Here is a 25,980-nt window from a genome sequence, read left to right as displayed (position 1 = left end):
CATTATTATGATATATTGTATGCAACTTAGTGTACTAGCGTGCCGCTGCGTATTTTCGGCGACCGAAGATACGGGTAATGTGATGTGACGCTAACCTTAGTCTGTTTATATCAACTTATTTTTAAATCATATTTACCAGAGGGAGACTTTGTACAAAAGTCGATTGCTTGGGTACCTCTGCCCCATTCGTGTTTCAACCGTGAAGCAGTTGTGTTTGCATGACTGTGTTTCGGTTTGAAGGGTGGGATATGGCGTGAATTTACTGGGTACAGAGGAATAACACCTGAGTCCTCAGGAATGGTAACGCATAGGGGTCATGGGCGAAACAGTATATTCTGTTATGTCCATGGTACTGCTCATGTCTATAGGCGACGGTTACCACTTTCCATCAGGTGGGCCGTTAGCTTGTTTGACATTCTAAGTTGCATAAAAAAAAATTCAAAACCACATGGAGATATTCAATATATGGACAATGTTAATTTAATTTTGGAATCATATTGCAACACGTGCTGTTACAACTACTTTCTCGTTTTTAACATAAAATTGTATTATATTGATGCTTACCTTTTATGTTGTATAAAAAGAGGTATTCATTAAATAGGGTCTCAGATTTTTCTTTTTTTTCTAGAAGAAATAGTATTAACGAATGGATTTCATTAATTAACATAGTGTATAAAAACTATAGATCTATTATAAAAAGTAAAATTTATTGTCCTCATTCATCATAATTATAATATACAATATAAATTTATTAAAATAAATAAAAAATAGACTGTTACGACAAAACTTAATTAAAATGTAAACAAAGCCATAATTGATCTGGCCATAAAACAGCCGTTTGTCCAATAGTTGTACAAATAAAAAAAATTATGATTTCAACCTCAATAAAATTTATGTTACAATTTTATTGTTCTATTGAAACAAACATTATATATATACTTACGCCACCAAAGTGGCTTTACTCAAATACGTCCATCAATGTTACATTGATTTTATATTTAATCTACACTTAGTAACTAAATAAAATTTTATCACCCCATACATTGCAGTATCAAAGGTTGTCAAATTGCTACAAAACTTAAATACAAATAAATTTGCAATTATAAACCTTCCTAAATCAAAAGTGTTATACAAAGTTGTAATAACCACAGACTAAATACCTAATAGAGATTTCGTTAACATTATATTATTTTTGAGCTCGACATGTTATTTAGTTCTAGTGTTATTAGTTTATTTAACGACATGTTATGGATAATTAACTTATTATTCATTATATAAATAATTAATTCAAAATTATTATCGTTTCATGTTTAAATTATAGTTATATTAGCTAACAGCTACATATTTTTATTATCTAAATTTGTCGAAAGATCATAAACAAGTACTTAAAAAGAGTAGAGATTACATATTCTTTTTTTATTTATTTCTTTTCTTTGCGCCAAAAGTATAACGGATTATTTAAATTTTATAACAATTCTTAGTATTTATGAAACTGTACACTTAACTGTGTAAGGCACGTGGATCAATCAATATATGAAAATACATATATTTTTTAACATTTCTTTGAATATAAATTCAGTTCTTCCAAGGAAAGCTGAATTTATCCGTTACAAATATAATTATGATATGTCAATAATTAATGTAAATTTTATGTACATTAATTGAACTGTCAACTTAATACTAATAAAATAACAACATTTAAAAAAATTAACGTTACCACAATAAAGATAACCAATCTCTATACCACGGTAGAGGGTCCCGTGGTTTATTATATTCCGCATTAGGCTTCGGCTCAGTATCATCAATGGGATCCTCTTCAAAAATATTAACTATCGACTTTTTGATGCCAAACCGAAAGAATGCAATGTAAGGAAAATATTTCATGAGATACAAACTGAACCAATGATTCCAGTTGAAATAAGCTCGGCCTATGAACGTACTGTAGAAATTATTACCGATGTAGCCGAGAGCTAGCTTGAACTTGCCTTTAAGGCTCAGTGTTCTGTAGGCGGGGACCTGGTCTAATGTGTCATAATCGTGAAGATACAGCAGACGCGGTGGTCGATCTGGGAGGTCGTCCAGAAGTGGCTTTTCAATTAGAAGTCTCGAATCGACACCTAAAAGGTATTTTATAGTTTATTCGGCGCTATTTTACTCATTTCAATATACCTACATATTTTAAAATGAGTAAAATAGCGTCGATGGAATACAACGATGGGTGCAGATCTAACTTTGTTTATCACACAGATTGATTTGCGCTTGGACTTAACTAACGTGGTAGAAAATGACGTAAAGACCTAAGATGAAACTTGAATATATTTCAATTCTACTACCACGCGGTTCCCCCTGGAAAACGTCGTGGTTAATTCATATGGAATTCGTCACGATAGGCCAATTGACCTGCGTTCATTCTCACCTATCATCCTTCACTGGTGCCTCGCCAGCGTACATCGAAAACGCAAGTGGGGTTATCATTTTATTACTATCTATTCCAAAAAAAAAACCTGTCGTCCCTCACTGCAACCTCGCTAGCGTATAACGATAGCGCAGGCGGAGTTACCATTACATTACAATACATGAAAAACACTCTGTAGCAGTTCACACCAAGAATAGGTAGTAACGCTCACCGCTTCGTGCAAATATGTGAAATGTGAAGAAAGCTTTTATTTTACCGATATATTGTGGAATTTCCTTATTAGTGAAATTGAAATCATTTATTTGCTGGATAAGGTACATTTTTATAGGTGTTACTTTGCAAGAAAAATAGTTCAATCTTATTCTGTCATACTGTAGGCGTGCAAATATTGAAACTTATTAAACAAAACATTAAAATAATTTCATCATAATAACATATACATTTGCAATAAAATTTTGTCACTTTTTGTATCTACTCATGTCAATTCGTTGTAATATAAATTCATTAAAAATATACACAACACAAAGTGTTTATAAAAAGAATAAAAATAAATACCTGTATCAGGATTCTTGCCCTTTAAATGTTTCCGTAATTTCTCTTGTATCTTGACACGTTCCTCCTCAGTGTATACATAGCCAGGTACATTGGACAAACGTCGACACCAGAACAGGGTGGCGTCTATTTCCACGGTCGGGTTGACGCTCGACAGCCCGTCCAGAAGTACCCGGGCTGCGTGTTCGAAGTGCTCCGGCACGTTCTCCATGGATGGAGTGTATACTCTATCCAATAATATTTGGCATATTTGGCGAGTTTCTTCTGGTGTTTTACGGCATATATTGTATCTGAAATACCGAATAAATGATGTTTTTGTATCCTAACGCGATATAACCATCGATTCTATTTTAAATCCACCACCATAAATGAATTCAACTAAATTTCAGGTTGATTTATATTTGATACCTATGTACTGCAAATGATATTATATAATATTGTCATTTGCGAATTTTTCTTTTTTCATTATAATTGTTACACTAATTATATTCAATCTATACTATATTACTATAGAATACTCTATATCACCAGAATCAGAACGCCCATTTACGTATAGCTACTACATCGCCACAAAATTATAATAATCGTATTTACTGATCTTCAAATTGACTAATCTGTTATCAAATCTCCAAATTTTTAACTTACATATGACGCCTAACCCTGCTTCTGCCAGATCGACTTCCACGTGGTCCCCCTTAGGAACCATTGCGCTAAATTCCTAGTGTATTCATCACGAGGGGCTAACTGAACTGCGTTTTCATTCTCACCTATCATCCCTCACTGGTGCTTCGCCAGCGTATACAGTTAGCGCAGGCAAGGTTACCACTCCATTGTCATCCATTAAAAAATACCCTCCTTCCGCACCTAAACCTATTTTTAATAAACAGGTATTTCAACAAAAAAAAGTAAAGTGAAAAAATCTGTTGATTTTGGTATTAAAGCACAACATACTTGCCTATCTTCTAGGCCAATCATATGACCTATAACGCTCCACAGATGATTATACGATTCCCAATCATCAGGCCGTAACTGCATCACGCCAAATTTTTCTGGCATCAATATAGAGTAGCCTATAAATCCGAACAACGTTAAGGCCATATCTCTTTGGGACACTACGCCGAGGCCTTTCGTTTTGGATGCAAGACCTGCGTTAAAATGACGCTTTCTAACCGCATGTAGAGACTTCCATGAACTAGAAACAGGAAACATAATTAGTCGCTTTTTGTAGCGTGAACAGTGTTTACTCTTTACTTATAACTAGTAGGCCAATTCGATTTTTTTTTTAATATTCGTTGAAATCTAAGATTTTTTTTGACAGTTTTGGTATTTGTAAACCATTCATTTGTATATAAATACAATAACATATATCATTGAAGGTAACAAAACAGAGGATTGGATAAAAGAAAAAGAGAAGTGAAACACGTAGGAATGTACGAAAGGGTTTTTTTCGTTTCGTTCGCTTTGGAAAAATTTATAATACTTAAAATCGATACAAGTTTGCGATTAAGTAAATGTGAAAAAAATTTTATACAATTGAATGAAAAAAGGTTTGACATTTGCGTAGAAATCAAAAACCATATCTGGCAACCCTGATTAAAAAAAATATGTGACTTAACTTACATACTGCCAGGTTTTAGCTCATTTTCAAACCAACTTGTAACGTGCAGTAGTGTGGATAAATACCGCCGGTATGCGGTAAACACAGAATTGGAACGGCGTGTGCTGACCAGAATTTTCAGTATAGACGGCACCGAGATCACAGCGATCAGACCAAACATCATCGAAGTAGCCAGACTGAAGCTGAAGTCCCAAAAGAAACGGCGTCCCCTAATCAGAAAATAAAAAATGTAGTCATCTACACCTTTATTTACATACTAGCGTTTATTTATTTATTTAACTCTTTATTGCACCAGAAACATAAAAATAAACAATGACATATAAACAAATTAAATGAAATACAGTAGTATTAAGTACAGATTAAAATATACACTTTTGTAACCTTTATATATATAAAGGTACAGAAGGTTATATATATAAAGGTAAAGATGGTCTTATCGCTAGGGTAATCTCTTACAGACTATCTTGGTTAAAAGAGAAAAGATAGAAGTGGATAGGTGGCGCAAGAGAGAATTAATAATTTTACGTGCATAAAATAAATACAAATACCTATAATGCACAAAAACGTCAAATACATATTATTTATTAAACTACATATTATAACAAATAATACCGCGATTTCGTTTCCGCGACCAGGATAGGTTTATAATTTTAGGTTTTTCTATCGGTAATCGCTAGCGGAGCACCAGTGAAGAATGTTCGGTGAGTATCAAAGTAGGTCAGTTTGCCCATCATCGTGACGAATTCATCAAGAAATAACCACTATAGTTTCCAAGGAGTTTTTATGAATTCGTCACAGTAATAAAAAGAGAGGTTTCAGTGGACGAGTATTTCAGATCACAGCAGTGACACAAGTGAAAGTAAAAACAAAAGGTAAATATTATTCGATTTTAAAAAAGGTCGTACATCATCATATCAGCCTTTAACTGTCCACTGCTGAACATAAGCCTCCCTTCTCCATTAGGGACTTTTGCCAGGAGTTGCCACGCTTGGCAGGCGGATTGGCAACCGCAGTCCGGCTTTAGAGGTGTTTTAAGAGGGACGCTGCTGCATATCTCTCACCAAAGGTATATATGAATATAAAAAAAAACTACCAAATATACTCATTTAAAGTCTAACAGTCACTTTAGGCCAAGTGGCTTGTTTCATCCTCATAAATCATCTCTCACTGTGCCTCGTCAGTCCTCGTCAATATACCGATAAGTGCTGACGAGGTTATCATTCTATTATCATCCATTAAAAGAAAATATCCTGACCTATAGAAAAACAATTGATAAATAACCGTGAATACCTAAATAATTGTGTAATTTTATTGCTAAGTAGTTATTAAAATGCTAATTATAATTTATATCTGTTACAACCTCATCGCGTACTTGTTTTAAAAACATATTAACCTCTGACACTCTCATGTCTTACACTTATATACACAAATATATATGGTCATGTGAAATTGCATTTTATTTAAATATCTACTAGTGAAAGTGAGTCTGTTTGTTTGTTCGTTAAAGTTGTTTCTACCGTTATGAAATTTGATATTTTGATATTTTTTATTCCGGTCAGTGAACATAACGTTGTCGAGTTTGATATATATATATATATATATATATATATATATATTTTTTATATATATATTTTTTTTTTTTTTTTTTTAATGGATGATAATGGAATGGTAAGCCCGCCTGTGCTAACGGTATACGCTGGTGGGGCACCAGTAATAGACGATAGGTGAGGATGAAAAGGCAGGTCAGTTAGCCCATCGTGATGAATACACTTGGAATTCAGCATGATGGTTTCCAGGGGAGACCACGGGGAGGTCGACCTGTTAGGGTATATTATTAGCAATGGAACTGATAATCCGCGTTACTAACAATCACTTCTCCCCCTATTTCCTCCATATATATAATGCAAATAAAGTATACTCATTCATTCATTCATAACCTGGACACGCGGGCAAATTCGCGGCTTTAAACTAGGATAAAAATATAAGACTCCAGGTTTCATGAAACACTATATATAAGTACTCACTTATTGAATTTCTTCTCGTCGAACCATTTAGGTAGCTCCATATCTTGTTCTTCAAGCTTCCTCCTGTCTGAAGGCTGCTCCATGGATTCTTTTTGGAATAAGCCCGATATCACATCGTCCACTGAAAAAGTAGCATAATCATCCATCAATATATGTATATAAGTAGTAATAATAATATATAAGAGAATATCAACAACGAGTTACTAACTATAAAAACATGTCATTTAATATTCACGATGTACTCTTAATCCCCAATAATTATCATAATTTGATCTTTACAAAATAATATTGATTGTCTACTCCACTCAACATTTGTGATGTAAAACAAACGATAAAAACTAGTCAAGCTGTATAAAAATAGTACCTACTGGTTCTTTTTTGTCGTGGAAATACTGTTGTTGTTTTACTTATCATAGGAGTATTTCTTGTGTATATTTATTTTTATTTACTTTTTGTTACAGCATTTAGAGAATAATAAACACATGAAGTACAAAATGCGATCTTATCCCTAAAGTAATCTATATAGGGTATAAAAGAAAAAGACAGTAGCTATTTGGCGCATTGTCTAATAAAAACGCTCGTGTTAAATATATATAGTTTTTAAGAAAATTAAATAGATATTTCTAATAATAGCAATTACACATCGTGACGAATTTAATAATTATTGTTTCCAGGGCTGTGTGGCGGTCGATTTGTTAGTTATATTGGTAGCAATAGGGGCCTTAGAACCCCATTACTAACAATCTCTTTTCCTTCAGTACTAATACCTAATTATTTAATAAAACCTGGGATAAAACTACTGATTAACTAATAGACAACACACAGGCTTAAACGTTTTATTACGAATTTTTGCACAATAGTTCTCTACAACTAGTACTCTACTACTACTCTAACGTAGCTGAGCATTAAGAAAGGACTTCCTTAAATTTTTACGAGATCGAAATATAACGGGCGCAAGCAATGCCTTGCGGCTAACACAATAAGATTTTGTTCCACAAATAAAATCGACTTCAATTTCTACTGAACCGATTTAGTAAAATTTTGATGGGGCCAATCTATAAGGATGTATATTATATTATTTTAGATAAAAATATAATTTTCCAACTCGGTTTATAACTGACGGAATTATGAGATAACAAACAAAAAAAAAATCAACCGAATCAAGAACCTTCTTTATGAAGTCAGGTAAAAATACATATTAATATTATATATATCGATAGATCACTGTCTTACTAATTACGTTCCTAATCCTCACAAGTAATGTAGTGAATTTATTACTATTTATTTTATTAATCATTTGTATGTGTATTTTTGATACATTATATATTTTCCCCTATCGCTGTCTTCGTTTCTATAAAGTAAAGCTCTCAAAAGTATGTTTATACCTAGCTAACTAGCTGTAACCCGCGTCTTCATCGATGGTCATGAGTTATTGAATGAAAAAAGAATGTTTAAAATCCGACTAACAGTTCCAGAATAGTGCTATAAAATAAACTAAATCGTTCACTTTATTAAATATAATAATAATTATAGAAACCTTAGAAGTGGTCATGTATGAAGCGTGTCATGGATATCATAGAATCCATGGTATTGTTCGTGGTTACCACTTCCTATTAAGCCCAACGTAACCTATTTGCCATTCCTATAGAAATATAAAAAAATAAAAGAATTAGATTTTTTTCAATCATGGAACAATACCGAAATAAAAGGCTACGCTATGTCTGACTTCATTAATCTTACTATATTTGTAAACATTTTGGAAGCCTTGCTGGTAATTTCTGTTCTAAGTAGGTAGTACTATACTGAGAAAGTGACAAACTGCGATACGACGTCAATATATTTAAAAAATGTTTTCTACAAACATTTATATAATTTTGTTATCAACTCACAGCGTCATTTGCGACTAGGTGAGATGATGTTTTTCTCGCTTTTTTTTGTATGAATGAGATTAAAAGATGGTATTATTTGTTTGTTAAAGTTGTTACTGATTATAGTATATAACGATTTTATAAGAGGTTATTAATCTATTTAATACATAATCTAATTTTTAAGGTCTCCGAATGGATGTCTCATGTTCAAGAACAATTGTAAGTATCTTATGAAATGGTTTTTTAAATTTTAGATCTATAGCACTGACACTAAAAGTTTCTGAAAATATCTGGCAACCCTAGGTTGCGGCTAACTGAGAGTAAGCAATCCGAGTGCATTATATTATATTTTCGCTAATCTTTCATTTTAACCAATTTTTATTAAAAAGTCTTAAAAATCAGCGGCGGGCTGTTTGTTTTCTAAGACTAAAGTTCGTGTTTACGTATTTATGTTTCTGATTTTACAAGCTTCGAAACATCGTCCAGAAGACGTCCAGAAGTCATAAAAATCTTTTAATAATACTGAATCAACTGTATTTCTATAATAAGAATAAGATGAAGTGAAAGTGTCACTTCATTTGTTACAACAAATGTATTTTAAATTAACAATTTTAACTATTATGTTCGCAGGCAAAGGTACATGGTGTAGTAATTTTTATTCATATTTTTTTTTTACTTTAGCAATGACAACCCGGCAGGAAAAAATAATGAATTTGATCTAGAAGTTCTGAACAATGAGAATTTACGAATGATACCGGTTCAAGATTTCACAGAGCAATATTTAAACCAAATTATGAAAAACGACATTCTGTACAGATCAAAAAGCCAAATTAGCACGACCTATTTAAAAATGAAATTAGAAGACACATTACAAAACGCTAAAATTTTAGCTGATACATTAAAATTACAAATTAATGCATTAACGGCTAGAGAAAAAGTGCTCAAGGAGGCTATCGTTAACGGCAGGTAGGTTAAAAGCTTTATTATATACAATCTTCGCAAAGACTAGAACACATTTTACTGAACCAGGTGTTGTCTTGCGGAAGTCCACATTATTGATTGTTATTTGATTAGAATTATTTTGTTTAATTCCGTTATCATTAGTATTTGTGTGACTGTCAAGCCAACACTCGAAGAATGACCACCGTTATTACTACTACAAGTTCCACAACCTTCCATATTAGCCATCATTTTCCGACTGCCATTTTGTTCTTGCAAGTTTTGCGACATGTGGTTTCACCTCTAAACAAGACATCTTCAGGCAAATTATTAGATCGCTGCTCGAAGCCTAGTATTAACCGATCGATGCCCAAACTGCAAATTAGAAAAACCAGTAGGAGGCTATATATAAAAGTAGTCTGCTTGTGCGTAAGTATAGTATACGTAGTGAGTGCATACGTAATAAGTCAGCTCGTCAATCTGCCATGAAACTTACATAGTTATGTTTCGGTTCAAACAGTGGTATATAGCAGTGAAATTACAAGAAATGGATGACATAACATGAGGATTATGCTCAGGAATGGTAACGTATGAGGGATACCATGCACATCACAGCGTTTTCTGTAAAGTCTATGATACTATTTGTGTATAGACGACGGTTGCCATATTCTTTCAAATGAAATGTCTGCTTATTTGCCATTCTAAGTAACATCAAAAGACCTTCTAACTTATAGCTTGTAGTCAAAAGTCATTTGTTCATGACAGCGACAGAATAAATACAAGTATGTAACGGTGCCGGTCTCACACCGCGTTCTCATTAAACTATCGTATATATATGTGTATACATGTTATAAATTTTGAGAGCGGTTGACTTTTTCGTTTGAAAACCGATTTCACCAATATTTATGGTGGTAACGGGAATCGACAGTACCATGCCATAGAACAAACCTAATGAGTAAATTTGAAAGGAATTAAGTAAATGCAATGCATATACAGTGCGATATGAGTAGGTATGAGATTTTATTGTCTTTTAGAGTTCCATAAATATTAAGCAGGTATTTTAAACATATTGACATTATTATAAAACAATTTATATTCATCCACAAATTGTTATTACTATTAGTACGTGACCGGTTTCGCTGTTCAAGGCATTTTAAAATGTTCATTTACATTTGTTTTCTTTTATCTAATACTTTATTTGACAACTTTTGATAAACAAGTATATTATCTATAATAATAATATTTCAGGTCAGGAGTCACATCAGTAACAGTGTCCACATTAGGCCGAGTATTTCGTACATACATCATTAGAGATGGTTATTGGGCACTTTGTAATGGTATTATTCAACCCCCTGTCAATCCAGAATCTACAAATACAAATACTTTCAATGAGATTTATTCTGCCCCGAGATGCATTGGACAAGAAGTGAGTCACATTTTACTATATACTTAGATATGCAGTGTAAAATGTTATCAGTATTGTGGTAGCACACATCTTAAATTCAATTAAGTATACCCGTTTTAGGGTGCAATGACCGATGCAAGATTGGACAATTTGTCGCCTGATGGACTTAGAAATCATTACATTAAACGGAATGATGCACTCGATTTATAAGATATATTTTTATATCACAAAGTTTTCTGGTAAATTTCCACAGAGCAGACATCTCTCTTAGCATTTCAATCCCTAGAAATACCTCGCAATTCGCAATATGAGTAAAAACGAATAATTTGACATAATAAAATAATTTAAGTTATTAATTATTTTGTATACCAGTTTTCTTTCATTAGTACAAACGTAGGTACAGTTGCCGACCGTGACCTCCGAGACTCAGTAACTCAGGCGACCTGATTCACGCGGGGACCTATTTGTTACACTTCCGCATATAAACTGTTACCTAGGTACCAACGAGGCCAGATCCGTGCGTGTTCCATTCTATCATTAAATACGAAACTGTTCCCCAACGCCGAAGACTGGAATATTATGAAGAAGACTATTTATGTCTTAAGCCAAGTTTTAATAACACTATGGAGCGATACCTTAGTGTACCGAAACAGATTGTAAACGCCACTTGTAGAAACGGTAAGGCCACTTATATATTTTTTATATCTTACTTGCTGTTTCGGGCGGCTTTGTCCGCGTTCTTCAATATATATATATATACAAAGTATCCTATGTGTTAAGTTAGGATGTAACCTATGTCCCTATTGCTGGCAGCTTGGCCAGTCAGCCTTTTTTATATACTTATTTATGTTTTTATATTATTCTTTTTCATATAAAAAAAAAAATGTTTACTACTTTTGTAGCCACATAACCAAAACGGAATCTTATAATTTTGATATCTACATATATGTTTATAATTTATATTACAATAGGTATCACATATTACGAGGATATAGGACCTATTTATTTTCATAACTTTACAGACACAAATTTCGCCATGATACCAACATTTATACGAAAAAATATAGGATCCATAAAATGAATAAAATAAATTATCTAGAGACAATGAAATCTCGCGATAAAATATCATTTTTTTTTAATATTTAATACATTTTTAATTTCTGTGTGTTGATAAATGAATGAATAAACATTTAATATGATTCACTTGATGATCAACGTATGGAAATAGATATATCTATGTTTTATCACAAAGACAAATTACCCGTTTCCTCTGAAAACACATAGCATATTATTTATTCACGTCATAACAATAAACGATATCTACAGACCCTATTAATAAATAAAAATTTATTTTACAAGTTAGATATTGCTATTTTATGCCATGTGTCTTTTTTTTATGCAACTTAGAGTGGCAAACAAACTGACGATCCACCTAATGGAAAGTGGTAACCGTCGCCTATAGACATGAGCAGTACCATGGGCATAACGGAGTATACTGTTTCAGCCATGATACCCCTCATTCCTGAGGACTCAAGTGTTATTTCTCTGTACCCTGTAAATTCACTGCCATATCCCACTCTTCAAACCGAAACACAGCCATGCAAACACAAGTGCTTCACGGTAGAAACAGGAATGGGACAGAGGTACCCAAGCAAACGACTTTTGTACAAACTCTCCCTCTGGTATATGTAGGTATAATGATCCCCGAATATAAAATCTCACTAAAATCATAAATGCGCAAGTTCATGAGGATGGATGGATATATGTTACTCTTTCATTGAAAAATACTAAATAGATTCGATTTACATCTGGTTCACGAATAGATTTATTCATATTCAGTAGGCCTACCATGAAATGATTTCCGAAATTTCGGGGACGAACGAAATAGAAATTTGATGTTAAAATTACATAATAACATGCCGTTTTAAATTATTAAAAATGTTAAAATATCGTTCCTCTCGACTATTAGGATAGGATTTATGATGAATGAAATGTTAAGCTCCATTTACTGGCTCGATTTCGGTACGAACAAAAACACGAAATTGAGCCCGAAAATCCGGAATTTCATTTCATGGTAGACCACCAGATTCTTTTATTTGCATTAAACATGTTTATATCAGATATTCAGTTATGTATATATTATATTCCTAAATTAGAACACAAGACACTGTACATATATACCGATTTATATTTACAAAGTTGCAAAATACAGCTAGTAAAAAATATGTATATTTATTCTGTGTTCCGTGAAATTTTCGTATCTGTTTGAAAAAACAAAAGTAAAATACGTAGCTTAAGATATTGTGAGTGAATAATTTATAACGTTTGACATTATCAGCTGTTTCAGAATTACTAATATTATTGATTTTATTTACTTGATTTGTCTATGCTTATACACGTTGCCAACTCACCTGGAGTTGGCAATGGCAGTTAAGCTTTGGTGATGTTTTATGAAGGACGCTACTGCCCATTTCTCGGTAATTAAGTTCCCTTAGTCGCCTCTAACGATACCCACGGGAAAGGAACCACACGGCAATTTAGATGCTCATTGATTACAAATTAAGGATTTTAATAAAAAAATTAAACAAAGTTTATATCATTTTAAAAGGGCGCCATTTTGAAAAGTAGACTATCTAATCAGTCCTAATGTACGTTCTAAATACATAACATGTCGTTCCGACAAACGTTAATTATATTTTTTAAAATCAAAATTATAAGTAACAAGCTTTTACCCGTGGTTTTAGCCTCGCGATCGAGATATGTTGCTTAATCAGTATAAATAGTAACTTATGTCACTTTTCATCCAGAATATTACGTGAATACAAAATTTCATAATACTTGGTTATGACGCCAAGAAGTAACAAACCAACGAACACTCACTTTTTCATTTACAACTACTTTTTACATTGCATCACTGTATTTAGGTAATGTTTTTTTTTTTACATATTATAATAAATTGCAGCATGTTACTTCACTTTTACAATATTATTGCAAATATTACGTAATATATCTGATATAAACATAATTATTTAGAAAAAAGTTAGTAAATTTGCATTATTTTGTTTAATTACGTTATCATTAGTATGCGAACATTTGAGGATTGATTATTATTATTATTTATAGAAGTTCTACTACCTTTCATATTAATCATCAATCACTAACCGTTATTTAGTCTACGCATATAACGAAACACGTGTCACAACAAGTATTGTATTTTTATTGTATTAAAAACGGTTCCATTCTTTCTAACCTCAAGGCGAAGATCAAAATGACAAGTTACAGGGTGCAGAGGAATAACACCTTAATCCTCAGGAAGGGCAACGTATTAGGGTATTATGGGCGACACAGTATGTACTCTGTTATGTCTATAGGCGGCGGTTACTACTTTTCATCAGGTGGCCTTATTTGCCATTTTTAGTTGCATAAAGAAAGTGATACGAATGCATACCAAAATATGTATGAGAATCCACGTTTATGAACAATTGTTAGTAATGCGGACTACCAGTTCCATTCTTAGCAATATACACTGTCAGATTGACCTCCACGTAAACAATCGTGTTGAAATCCAGGTATATTCATCACAATGGGCTAACTACTGACTTTGCCTTTTCAATCTCACTTATCATCCTTCACTGGTGTCCCGCTAATGTATACGCGCTAGCGCAGGCGGGGTTACCATTCGAATACCATCATTAAATGAATATCATTATCTTAATGTACAACAGAGTTTTACTGAGATATGTACTGAGTAAACTCGATCTGTCTGCTAATGATTGCGAAATATTTAATGTGTAATGTAATTGCTCTTCGCCTTGTTGATAAAAACGTTATTTAAACAAATTTTATTTAAAAAAACCTATTTAGTTTTTTTTTTTTTTTTTATTTTAACTAAATAGATAACGAAAAAATAAATAAATATTTATTTTATTTATCTACTACTTTATGTTCATATACGTAATTTCGTTCGCATAAATTTTGACAAAAAGCAAAGATATTCTCATCGTCATAACTTTTAAACTATTTATTTTATTTTGGTACAAACAGTCATTAAAATTTACTCAAATTACTTAATATAAAAGACAAAGATTATTTACTTTACATAACAAAAGCGATAAAAGTACTTATTTGGATAAAGATTAATTTATAATACCTACCATTAATATGTCTCGTAAATACAGTATTCAAATTTTAATGTCACAATTTTAATTATATTTATTGGCTTCCATAAAAAATAGAAGATATATGCAATCACAGACTTTTTTAGAACTTTGTGTAAGACAAACGATTCCACCAAACATTATTTTCGTGTAACTCTGACGGTTTATGCAACGCACGCCAATATCGCTATTAAATATATTTTTATTTATTAATATTTTTTTAATTTTAATAAGTACATTGATGACGATGAATTTCCTAATAAATTGAAATTTATTTAAATTATACCGCTTTTTAAAGATGGGATTATTTATATAACATTGATGCTACTTTACTCAACTAGATATTATTTTGCAAAAGTTCATAACACTGGTTAGTAGATTAATTTCGCTACAATTAGTAGCATGCGATTGCCAACATTTAAAGATTGACTAATATTATTATTAGCAGAAGTTCTACGATCTCCCATACTAGTCATCAATCTCCGACCGTTATTCCGTCCACGCACATGTTGCAATGGATGTTTCACCTCTAAACGAGGCATCTTTAGGCATATCAATAGATTGTTGCTCGATGCTTATATTATGAGGAACCAAAAAACGAACAAATTACCGTGTAGTACCGACATAGAATGGGCCACCGCTTCTTTTCTCTGGAATATCGGAAGTGGCGACTAAGAGAACTTAATGGTCGAAGGATGAACAGCAGCGTTCTTCTTAAAACATTGTCAAAAACTAAACAGCGCTTACCAACCCACCTGCCAAGTATGGCAACTACTGGCAAAATCTTCCCAATGATAAACCGCCCCCATCCTTATGACGGTCTATGGGGGAGGCCTATGTTCAACAAAGAACAAATAACAGCTGACATGATGATAATGATAGAGTAACGAACGTTTGGGAGTACCTTCCACTCGGAACACTCGGGTTTGAGCCAATTTTGGATCTAAATTGGATCTCATTTATGCAAAACAACGTGCCCGTTATTTCACTCTCGTAACTGCGATAAAAAATAACTTATGTCCTTTTCCATCCCAAAATAAATTATTCAGGATAACTTTCATAATAATTAGTTATTTAGACATTAAGGCACCACAAGACAACAAACATATTGACTTCCGCTTTATAATATTAGCATAGGAATATGTATAAGTATTCAAAATACGCCATACCTCTATATAATATATTTATTTTTACCAGGAATTATAAGATCGCTTGCAGACAACACAAAAGAATGCGGTTTACGTGTTATGGCGGAGTACACTTATTACCCCCAGAGAAGTTACTATACGGAATCTCTACTACCATTGGAATATTGTACTGAGAAAAATCTATCCTGTGTATTGATAACAGCATGGCACGTCTCTAATTCGACGATAGAGAATTTCGAATTCTTAAAAAATGACCAAAACTTTAAAAGGTATTTCATAAAATCTGGAAGTTACATAGATCAAGTTATATAAGAAAGGAGCATACTCAATATGAGCTCACAGCTGTTACATTTACTAAAAATAAAAATTATAATAAAACTACGTCGATTATTTTTTTATTCTTTATCAAAATTAAGGCTTAGATAAAATTTTTAGTTTGTAGCTTAAAACAATTTGTTTACGCTGTCTAATTGAGCCGTCCCCTAATGTCCGAGAAAAGGGATTGTTAAATCCCATTTATTTATTTTAATACATTAGTAATGTATTAAAATAATGTGTTCTTAGACTCCATTACTAACGTAATGGAGTCTAAGAACACATTATTAGCAATGATGATCTTAAATTATATAGATCCCTATCAGTACCAAAGGACTCTGTTCTTTTACAGCAAGATCTTCAATCAAACTGTCGTAGGTACAACAGGTTTCCCTACATATTGTTGGTATATATTATATAAAAAATAAATGGCTGAAGCAGTTGTATTTGCATGGCTGTGTTTGAGGGGCAGGATATGATAGTGAATTTACAGGGTACAGAGGTATAATACCCTAGTCCTCAGGAATAGCAACGCATAGGGAGGTTACTACTTTCCATCATGTGGGCCGTCAGCTTGCTTGCCATTCTAAGTTGCATAAAAAAATCCTATTAAAACGAACTCCGCGCGTTCCTTCTGAAAGCTATAGTGGTTTCCATTTTTGTCGAATTCGTCACGGTATGCCAACTGTACTGTTTTCATCCTCACCGTGCATCCTTACCATATAGTCTTTCACTAATGCTATGCCAGCGTATACTGAGAGAGCAGGCGGGATTTTTTATCCATGAAAATGGAATGGATAATCCCGCCTGCGCTATCGGTATATATTAGCGTGGTGAGTCCTATAGTAAAGATGAAAATAGATCAATTAGCCCCTCGTGACTTATTTTAACTGGAATTAAACACAATGGTTTCCAGGGAGGTCCGTCTAAAAGTCTACCTGAAAAATTCCGTCCCCCTCGTACAACGGTGGAATACCATTCCTTTTTACCCATTGAAAAAAAGTCCTGCCAGGTCAACCCCTATGCGGTCTCTATTATAAGATGAAGGTCCCAGGTTGGTGATTATCATATATACCTACATACATAATGATGATTATATAGTCTTTCGATGGACATGTGTAGTCATCATTTCTACTGGTAGTAGGTATCTTACAATATAATTGTCTATACGAGGTCGCCACTTATGAAACTCTTTCTGCTTTTTCAATATGATAACGGATCATTTTTGATAAAATAAAAAATATGACAACCCTATTTGAGGATAACTACAAACATCCCCAGGGTGAGGGGAGTTAATGTTAGTAATGGAATTTAATAGCCCTATTACTAGCAATATATACTGTCAGATCGACTTCTACGCGTTTCGATACTATCGTGGTTAATTTTTGATGAATTTGTCCCAAAATGGGCCAACAATACTACCTTTCATCCTCATCTATCATCATTTACTAGTGTTCCGTTAGCAAACATCGATAACGCAGGCAAGATCACCACTCCTTTATCACAGCGGCGGCCTTAGGGGATGGCGAACAGCAATGCTATTCACTAAAAATCTACCGCAACGCTGCGCCCGCCGACGAGCTCTAGGCTGATCAGCCTTGCGAACGACCGTGGCTACAGCGCTGCGGTAATTGGTATTCACTAACGTGTCAAACCTCATCGACGAACTGTAGGCTGTGATAACTCGAGGCTGTGCGCACGGACGAGATAGGGCTTGCAACAAAAACCGTAAAATGAAACCGATAACTGTAGAAATATAATATTTTATTGACAAATGGAATGTTTTATTCAGTTTAGAATGTTATTTAAATAAATATTATATAAAATAAACATAAATTTATACATCAAACATTTGATTTTGTTTTTTAAAGTTAAGATTTGTTTGAATACCCTTGCTTCCATTGCCGTAAAATAAACAAATAACACTTATACGTAGGTACGTAGAGAGTATTATATTCCTTGTACTTAACATTCCAGAGGCGCACTTTTTGTATTTGTTTATTCTCTTTTAAAAATAATTAATAAAATTAACGTAACTTTACCAACGTTTTATAAGTTTGGATGTATCTATCAAATACGTAAGTAAAATGTGCTTTTTATTTACTTGTATTGTTTTTAAGGTTATATTTTTAGTAACTAAAATAAATGCATATCTCGTAACATGCCATGAAATGAGGTCCCTTCGCAAAGTAGTCGGAGATGCTGATGGATTATATAAAGAATCAGACATGGCTTGTGACAGGACATACACGAACAGAAAAAAGGATTAATTATATTTTTGTGGAGTATCTTAAATAAATAACTAATTTATAATTTTAGAATTATGTGTCTAATTGGTCTTATTGTTATTTTTAGGTCCACGCCGTCATTTGACTGACAGTATCCCGATGACACTTATCTCCTTCACAATAGCAGCCTCAACTAGAAAGAGAGTAGTCTCACAAAGATTTGTTGCCACTGAAGAGCACCGAGTAGAGACAGAACAAATTTTGATAGAGAATCAGACAACATTAGTTCATATCTTATAGCTAATGAATGAGATATGACTAAATTAAATTTAAAATATTATAAATGGTAATTCTTTATGATTCTACCATCCATTGTGAAGAAGGGGAGAAACCTCAATTTTGGTTTTTAAAATACTAATAGATTTTACAATAATACATTTCTAAAAATATACACTGCCAAACATAACAAGAGTTATTGGAATTATTAGTTAAATCAAGTTCATTATTGAAAATATAAGATTAAATTATGTCATTTAATAGTCATTAGTAATTTTGAAATATAAGTTTCATCTTATATAATTTTCAAATAAAAACACAATTACAATAAAATTTTATAATTATAAACTTGTTTCAATTTCAAATAAATAATTTTTAATGAATATTTTTTTTAATTTCTTACTCCATACTAGTTATAATATGAATTAATTATAATAATTTTAAATTAAAATATACATTTACAACATAATATAATATTAATTTTAATTCACAGGTAGACAAAAATGTAACAATAAAACAGTATTTGAAAATAGTTTTAAGATATAAGTACAAAAAGTATAGCTAGCTTATTTTCAGACTACAAAATTTTCTTTTGTGCTTCTTCATTTTGTATAGATGATGTAACTGCATCATATTATCAGCATATCACAAACAATACAGCAATACACTACTATTATTGTGGCTGTCCAAGGGTTTGTGTCATGCTACTAAATGAGTTTCAAAATCACCTGAAAAAAAACAAGTAATGTTAATTATTTTTAATTAGCCACATAGGCAATCCTGAATTTATGTGTGTCATGTTTTTTAAAACTATGATTTTGAAACAATTTTTTATAATAGTTTCAACCTGAATGCTAAATTTAGTGGTCTAATTTAACAAAAATTAATTGACATGAATTAATAATTTACTACATGTTTAACTAAGTTGGTTTCTTTCTAACATATTAGACATAGTTATTTTTATACAAAACCAGAGGCCACTAAGCTTATGGATCACCTAATGGGAAACGGTTACCATGATCCATGAATATTTGTAACACCAGAAGTATTATTATGCATACTAGATTACTTGTTACACACCATTATTAACTAGCTAGTTGTTCCCTACACAAACATCTGCTGACACAATTAAGCTTGTCTCAATAAAATAAACAAGCGCACACAATCACTGCAAAGTATTCTTTTTCCTGCTTTAAATTTATTTATGTACCTAATACCATCAATTAATAAAATTTAAGTTACAAACCTTTAGCTTTAACAACTCTCTGGAACAGGCATACATGGTGACAATTCTTTTTCTAACATATTGATTAATTCTTCAGAAAGTCGGTAATGATGAATATAATCCACATCACATAAAGTTGTTGATTGTCGGCATTTCTTACAATCATTTTCTATTTTAGCTTCTTTCAACAAATGGGTCATTACACATAAACGGGCAGCAATCGTTTTTAAACACAAATTGATAATTTCAATACAATTAATAATCACAGAATTCAAGAAACAAATAAATATATTAGATGAATACTATGCAAACAGCGTAGAAAACAAAGCTTTTGAGTTTGACATAAGAAATCGAGGCTGTAGGCTAGGCTGTCGGCGAAGGCGAGGCTGATTTTTGTTAGTGAATACCAAATACTATGGCAAAATGTCAAATCGCACAGCCTTGAGTAGTTCCCGTTTATGCCGCTCGTCTTTGAGCTCGTCTTTGGGCGCTAGTGTCGCGTCTTAAGAATTAGTGAATACCATTTCAATATTTCATCGCTGCGTCAAGGCTGATGTCTAGGCTGTTTGCTTAGAGAATAGCACTACAGGGCAATCGCCCGGGGCCTCGCTCTTGCAGGGGCCTCGCGTAACAACCCAAGCAAAATTTTAAACAATCAGTGAATGGCATTTTGTACAAACTTTCCGATTTAGACATTTTAATCGCGAATGAACAAATTTAAACACTAATGTATAGATATAAAAAAATTAAAATAAAAAAGAATGTAAAATAGGACATAGTTGAATATGTGGAAATTTTCCATTAAATTGAAACTAAAATTTTATTCATTTGTATAACTTTAACATTTCTTATCAAATATGATAGATACCTAAATCGATCAACCAGACCTAGTTTTACATCACAGTTTTCACGAAGAACAAAGGGTCTCGCAAAGACCTACCGCCCGGAGTCTTACAATGGGTAAAGCCGCCGCTGCTTTATCACATATAAGAAACATACAAACATGAAATTTCAACATTTTCTACTTGTTGTCTCAGGCGTTAACTATCCACTGCTGAACATGGCCGCCCCCATAACCCTCGGCGGTTTTGCCAGTAATTGCCACGCTTGGCAGACAAGTTGACAACCACAGTTTGGCTTTTGGTGATATTTTAAGGAGCTGTCCATCCGTCCACCATAAGCTCCCTTAGTCGCCTTTTACGACACCCACGAGAAAGCAAGGGTGGCCTTTCTATGCCGAGACCCCTACACAGCTACTTTGTACTTGTAAATAGATAAATATTTAAAACCCACAAGCATACACAAAAATACACACAGAAGTTACTATAGACGTTTGCTTCATCAAATGCTCGCATGAAACTAAAAAACTGAAAATATTTGATTTATTATAGTGATAAATATCTAAGAACACCGAAATCTTTGGTAAATATAGTATCACAGTAATTATTTTATTTAGATTTAATACTATTTATCCTAATATTGCCAGAATAATTACCCAATATCAACACATACGTGACAACAAGGGAAAGTTTGCAGTACATTACAATACTAAAAACTTACCGCTCAAGTCCATTTTATTCAGTTATTCCACTGATAGACGACAAAAAATTAATATCTTAGGCAAATAACAATATTATGTACAATTATATATTTAAAGAGAGATTTTATAATATTTTCAAATTATTAGCAGATATTTTTATAGAACATTTTTACGAAATTTCTCTTGATTATTGTTAAAAATTTATAGAAAGTAAAGACGTCCTATTGAATAACTGTGACTTCACAGAGTACAAAAAGTATACAACGAAGACAGATTGTAGCGATGTGAGACTTTATTAATTCGACTACTAATTATTCGATTGAGCACATTATTTGTATTAATCGAATATTTTTTAAATAATTCGACTACTAATGTTGTTCGATTACTAATTTAATTTCTTAGTAGTTGTTGATGTACGAGTTAGTACGAACACTTTCGATAGTTATTTATTTTATATAATTTTATAATAATGTATATTCATGTAGTAGTTAATAACAAAGGAATATAGTTGACCGCTGTTTATTTTTATTTCATTTTTTTTATTGTTACTCAGGTTATTATCGCCTATTGTTGACCTATTGTTGTAGTAATGGATACAGGGAATGAACTATGGTAGTATGGTATATAAAATAGAACTAATTGTTAATAATTAGTAAAAATCATTCGAATACCAAAAATTTGTATATTACTAATTTAGTAATCAAATTATGAAATAAGTAATTAATAGTTGTGTAATAAAATAAAAAACAACAGATCAAAATTATAATATTTTATGTAAGGCACTAACAGGTTGGTAATGTTGTAATTATAGTTGTTTCTGTTTTATATGATATACTTCTTCATTATGTAATCGATAATACTCATTATAATTAATTAATCGATGACAAAGATACTATTAATGATAGGTATGTAACGATTTTATTTGAAAAAGATACACTTAGTTAATCGGCTTTAATTGATAGAAACAAACCACTTCTTTGTGAATGAATATGAAATGGTGCACCTGCTTATGCTAATGGTATAAAATGATAAAGCACCAATAGAAGATGAAACTACAATGATGAAATTAGGCCCGTTTAACTATAGTAAGAAATTTGTTACAAACTAACCATATGGGGTTCTAATCGACTATGCTTTATTAAGGTGAGTACGATTAATAGAAAATCAGTTAATCATCCTAGTTAGTCACTACCCTATTGTTAGATTTGATATGTCAGACGTCAATATCAGCAGTCTACACTGTCATTCATTGTAATGAAAAAAAATAACAATAACAAAATATATTTTTTTATTCACGGTTATACTTAACTCGCGTGTGTGAAATTATTAACATTTTAATGTGTGAGAAACATTATGGAAACTTAATATTATTAAAAGAATATTGTTATTAATTCATAATGAAATGCTATGTTCCAGGATCCAATGTAAAAGGTAATTATTTTTGTTTTGGTAATTTTATGCACCGTTGATCCGATCAACTTTACGACCCTCTTATTGTTGTAGTTAAAATAATTCATTATTTTAGATCAATGACTTGATTTTATCCTGATCTGTCATTTTTCATTGATACTAACAAAGTATTACTAGGATTTACCAATAGCGATGGCGGTTCATCTTACAAAAATTTACAACCTGCTTAATAATATTTTACAGTTTTAGGGAGGACTGTACATGCTTTGGCGCGATTTGGAGATGAATTGTATCTAGAGTCTTTACCGGAATGTATGCTTTTAAGAACTCTGAATGCTGCTGAATCAGCCTATGCAATGGTTAAATTCAATAAGAACTTCTTTTCATATTTCAATTATAATTACTACTCAACCGAGGATAATGAAGGGTTAAAATGCAAAATCTCTATGAAGTCTGCACTTAACACATTTAAATCACCAACTCATATGGATAAACAAGTGGAAAATTTGGAAATAAAACTTGACCCAGAAGCATGCAAGTTGATCTTTCAATTGAAATGTAAACATGGAATAGTAAAAACCCACTATGTCTCTATACTGGACTGTAAGGCTATGCAGGCAGTTTACACTAAAGATTCAGTTCCTAACAGGTCAGTGTACTGTCTGTTACATTATTATAGTAAATTTTGGAATCAGTGCAGATGAACAAATTCACATTATAATGTTTGTTTAAACTAAAATACCCAAATTGCATTGCAAAATATGTATTTATCTGTAGCTGTAGCAATACCCTAAATATGATAAATTTTGTCCTCTGTAGATTTTGAATAAAAATATCCTTGTATATCAACTTGTAGGACCAACATGCTAAGATAATAATTGTAAAGATAGTATATTTGTTCATTTGTAAAGTTTACAGTCAATAATGAAGTAAATGTAATTTTGCAAAAGAATTTTCAATTTAAGTATTTATTTATTTTTAATTTAGAATATTTGGATTATGGTGCTTAAAAAATTGTATATCTCTTGTTATGTATGTCATAATAAATTTTACAAGTTTTTGTGTAATAAAATTATTAGCTACTTTTGAATTGAATACATTCTTATTCTGCATGAATATTTCAGTTTTATATTTTTTAATGCCTTTTATAATTTTATTTATCTAGGATAACATCATCACAAAGGTTACTGTCAGAAGCACTGACTAATTTTCAAAGTTCAGATGATCAAGTTACATTAGAGGCATCAACACAATCATTTATACTTCGAAACTACACTGAATGTAGTGCAGATTCACTGAAAGTCATCAGGACTCAAATTAATTTGAAGCCCCTAGAATTTACCAGTTACACAATAGGAACTGAAACCACTATAACTTTCACATTAAAAGAATTTAGAGCACTTTTATCCTTTGCTGAAGCTTTGAGCTTGCCTATACAATTACATTTTGAGACAACGGGCCGGCCAGCAGTATTTATTGTACACAATGGGTCGACATTTGAAGCACATTTTGTCTTGGCGACGTCAAAAGCTGATAATGCGACACAAGCAACTGCCACGCAAAACACTACTATAGATAGGAAAAGAAAAGAATCCAGTTTTCAAGATTCAGCTAGGAAAAAAGTTCACATAGACAATGATATATCAAAATGTTTAGATGAAGATTCTCATTTATTCAACTTTATTGATATACCAGATGAAATACCCCCTCCAAGTGCCTTATTCAATGGTGATGGTGCAATAAATGGAGTAAACGAAGAAACAAATAATGTAAATAGTAGCAAGATAAATAATGATATTGACTCTGATCACATTCCTGCATCACCTACTGCAAAAGCAATGATAAAATCAGTATTTAGAAGATGCTTTGAAAGCACTTTTGATCCAAGGGCCATAAGAGGTGTGATTTTAGCAGAGGACTCTGATAGTGAATAATTAAATTTTGTAACTATATTTATTTAATTCTAATATAATTATTGTTGATGTGTTCAAAATAAATGTCATGAATTTTCCATGATTTTAGTTCATAAAGTAGATAAATAATTTATCTATAAATGATATTGATACTTGTCATGAACTCGTTATTTTTAAATTAAATACCTTTTTTACTAAAATATCAATGCAAAAAATGCAATACCTAACTACAACATAATAGTTTGTTTTTTAAATAAATCGGGTATAAAAAACAGGTATAGTATTCTTGGATACAGGATCCAATCCAAGACATATGAACAATTAAATATTTCTTATAAGGTATTTACTTATATTTGGACTGCATATTGGTTAAGTGTATGGGACAATCTTTAATCCTCTATCAATTACAGAAAACTAGACAACGGGTCATTATATATTTATTTTTACATTTAGTAAACAATCTTGGCACTAATATACCGAAATTATTCATGCAGGTCCGTTATAGAATTTTATACGTCCATTTTAATGTTAGGATAAATATGAGTAGTGACAACCAGCAGAGACTATAAAGTCAGGTATAAATTAACGAATTACTTATACAAGTAGTGAGAACAGATCCACAAGTAGCACAATATTGGTTGAGTCGGCAAATCTTTCAAATATATAGACAGACAAAATTGTTAAACATCAATGCATAATCAATAGCAAAAGCATAATGTTTTTAGATATATATTTACTAATATAGTTATTGCAATAAAAAATATTGTTTACTATTTTAAAATACGTATAATAAATCCTATCATTTATATGAAATCTATTTTGCAAAATATAAATGCATTCATGTTGTATGTATGTTTGGTGAAAATGCATTGAGAGAATAGCCATCTGTGTTTCACTTACTATTTCTATAAACGAAGCTTAGTATTTCAGAAGTGAAATTTGTTGA

General features: G+C 32.0%; 3 protein-coding genes and 1 long non-coding RNA gene across 5 annotated transcripts; 3 read left to right on the top strand and 1 right to left on the bottom strand.

The window, feature by feature from the left end:
• Positions 1-688: 688 nt before the first annotated feature.
• Positions 689-21,962, bottom strand: LOC113513629 (uncharacterized). 2 transcript variants are annotated; one of them, XM_052895796.1, is made up of 7 exons: positions 21,732-21,962; positions 9,651-9,792; positions 6,611-6,731; positions 4,589-4,795; positions 3,924-4,160; positions 2,972-3,258; positions 689-2,117 (listed from the first exon to the last, which is right to left on the bottom strand). In XM_052895796.1, exons 2-7 carry the CDS (start codon positions 9,706-9,708, stop codon positions 1,714-1,716), a joined length of 1,314 nt encoding a protein of 437 aa, XP_052751756.1. In that variant the 5' UTR covers positions 9,709-9,792; positions 21,732-21,962; the 3' UTR covers positions 689-1,713. The 2 variants fall into 2 exon arrangements, with proteins under 2 accessions (XP_052751756.1, XP_052751758.1); XM_052895798.1 differs by lacking the exon at positions 9,651-9,792.
• On the top strand, positions 8,302-16,958 carry LOC128200908 (uncharacterized). Its single transcript, XM_052895799.1, has 6 exons — positions 8,302-8,517; positions 8,663-8,697; positions 9,160-9,444; positions 10,666-10,843; positions 11,320-11,500; positions 16,177-16,958. The coding sequence occupies exons 2-6, from the start codon at positions 8,675-8,677 to the stop codon at positions 16,437-16,439; spliced, it is 930 nt and encodes a 309-aa protein (XP_052751759.1). The 5' UTR covers positions 8,302-8,517; positions 8,663-8,674; the 3' UTR covers positions 16,440-16,958.
• LOC128200909 (uncharacterized) lies at positions 17,879-19,329 on the top strand. Its single transcript, XR_008252956.1, has 2 exons — positions 17,879-18,520; positions 18,798-19,329. It is a non-coding gene; the product is annotated as an uncharacterized LOC128200909 (long non-coding RNA).
• Positions 21,963-22,918: 956 nt separating the features above from the next.
• On the top strand, positions 22,919-25,723 carry LOC113515063 (cell cycle checkpoint control protein RAD9A). Its single transcript, XM_026899201.3, has 3 exons — positions 22,919-23,142; positions 23,365-23,770; positions 24,287-25,723. Exons 1-3 carry the CDS (start codon positions 23,109-23,111, stop codon positions 25,053-25,055), a joined length of 1,209 nt encoding a protein of 402 aa, XP_026755002.2. The 5' UTR covers positions 22,919-23,108; the 3' UTR covers positions 25,056-25,723.
• Positions 25,724-25,980: the final 257 nt, after the last annotated feature.

Source organism: Galleria mellonella, unplaced genomic scaffold (genome assembly GCF_026898425.1).
Source record: "Galleria mellonella isolate WM207_F2 unplaced genomic scaffold, CSIRO_AGI_GalMel_v1 utg312, whole genome shotgun sequence".
NCBI classification, from domain to species: domain Eukaryota; kingdom Metazoa; phylum Arthropoda; class Insecta; order Lepidoptera; family Pyralidae; genus Galleria; species Galleria mellonella.
Note: the sequence above shows the minus strand (reverse complement) of the source record. Positions and strands in the feature narration are given on the sequence as shown.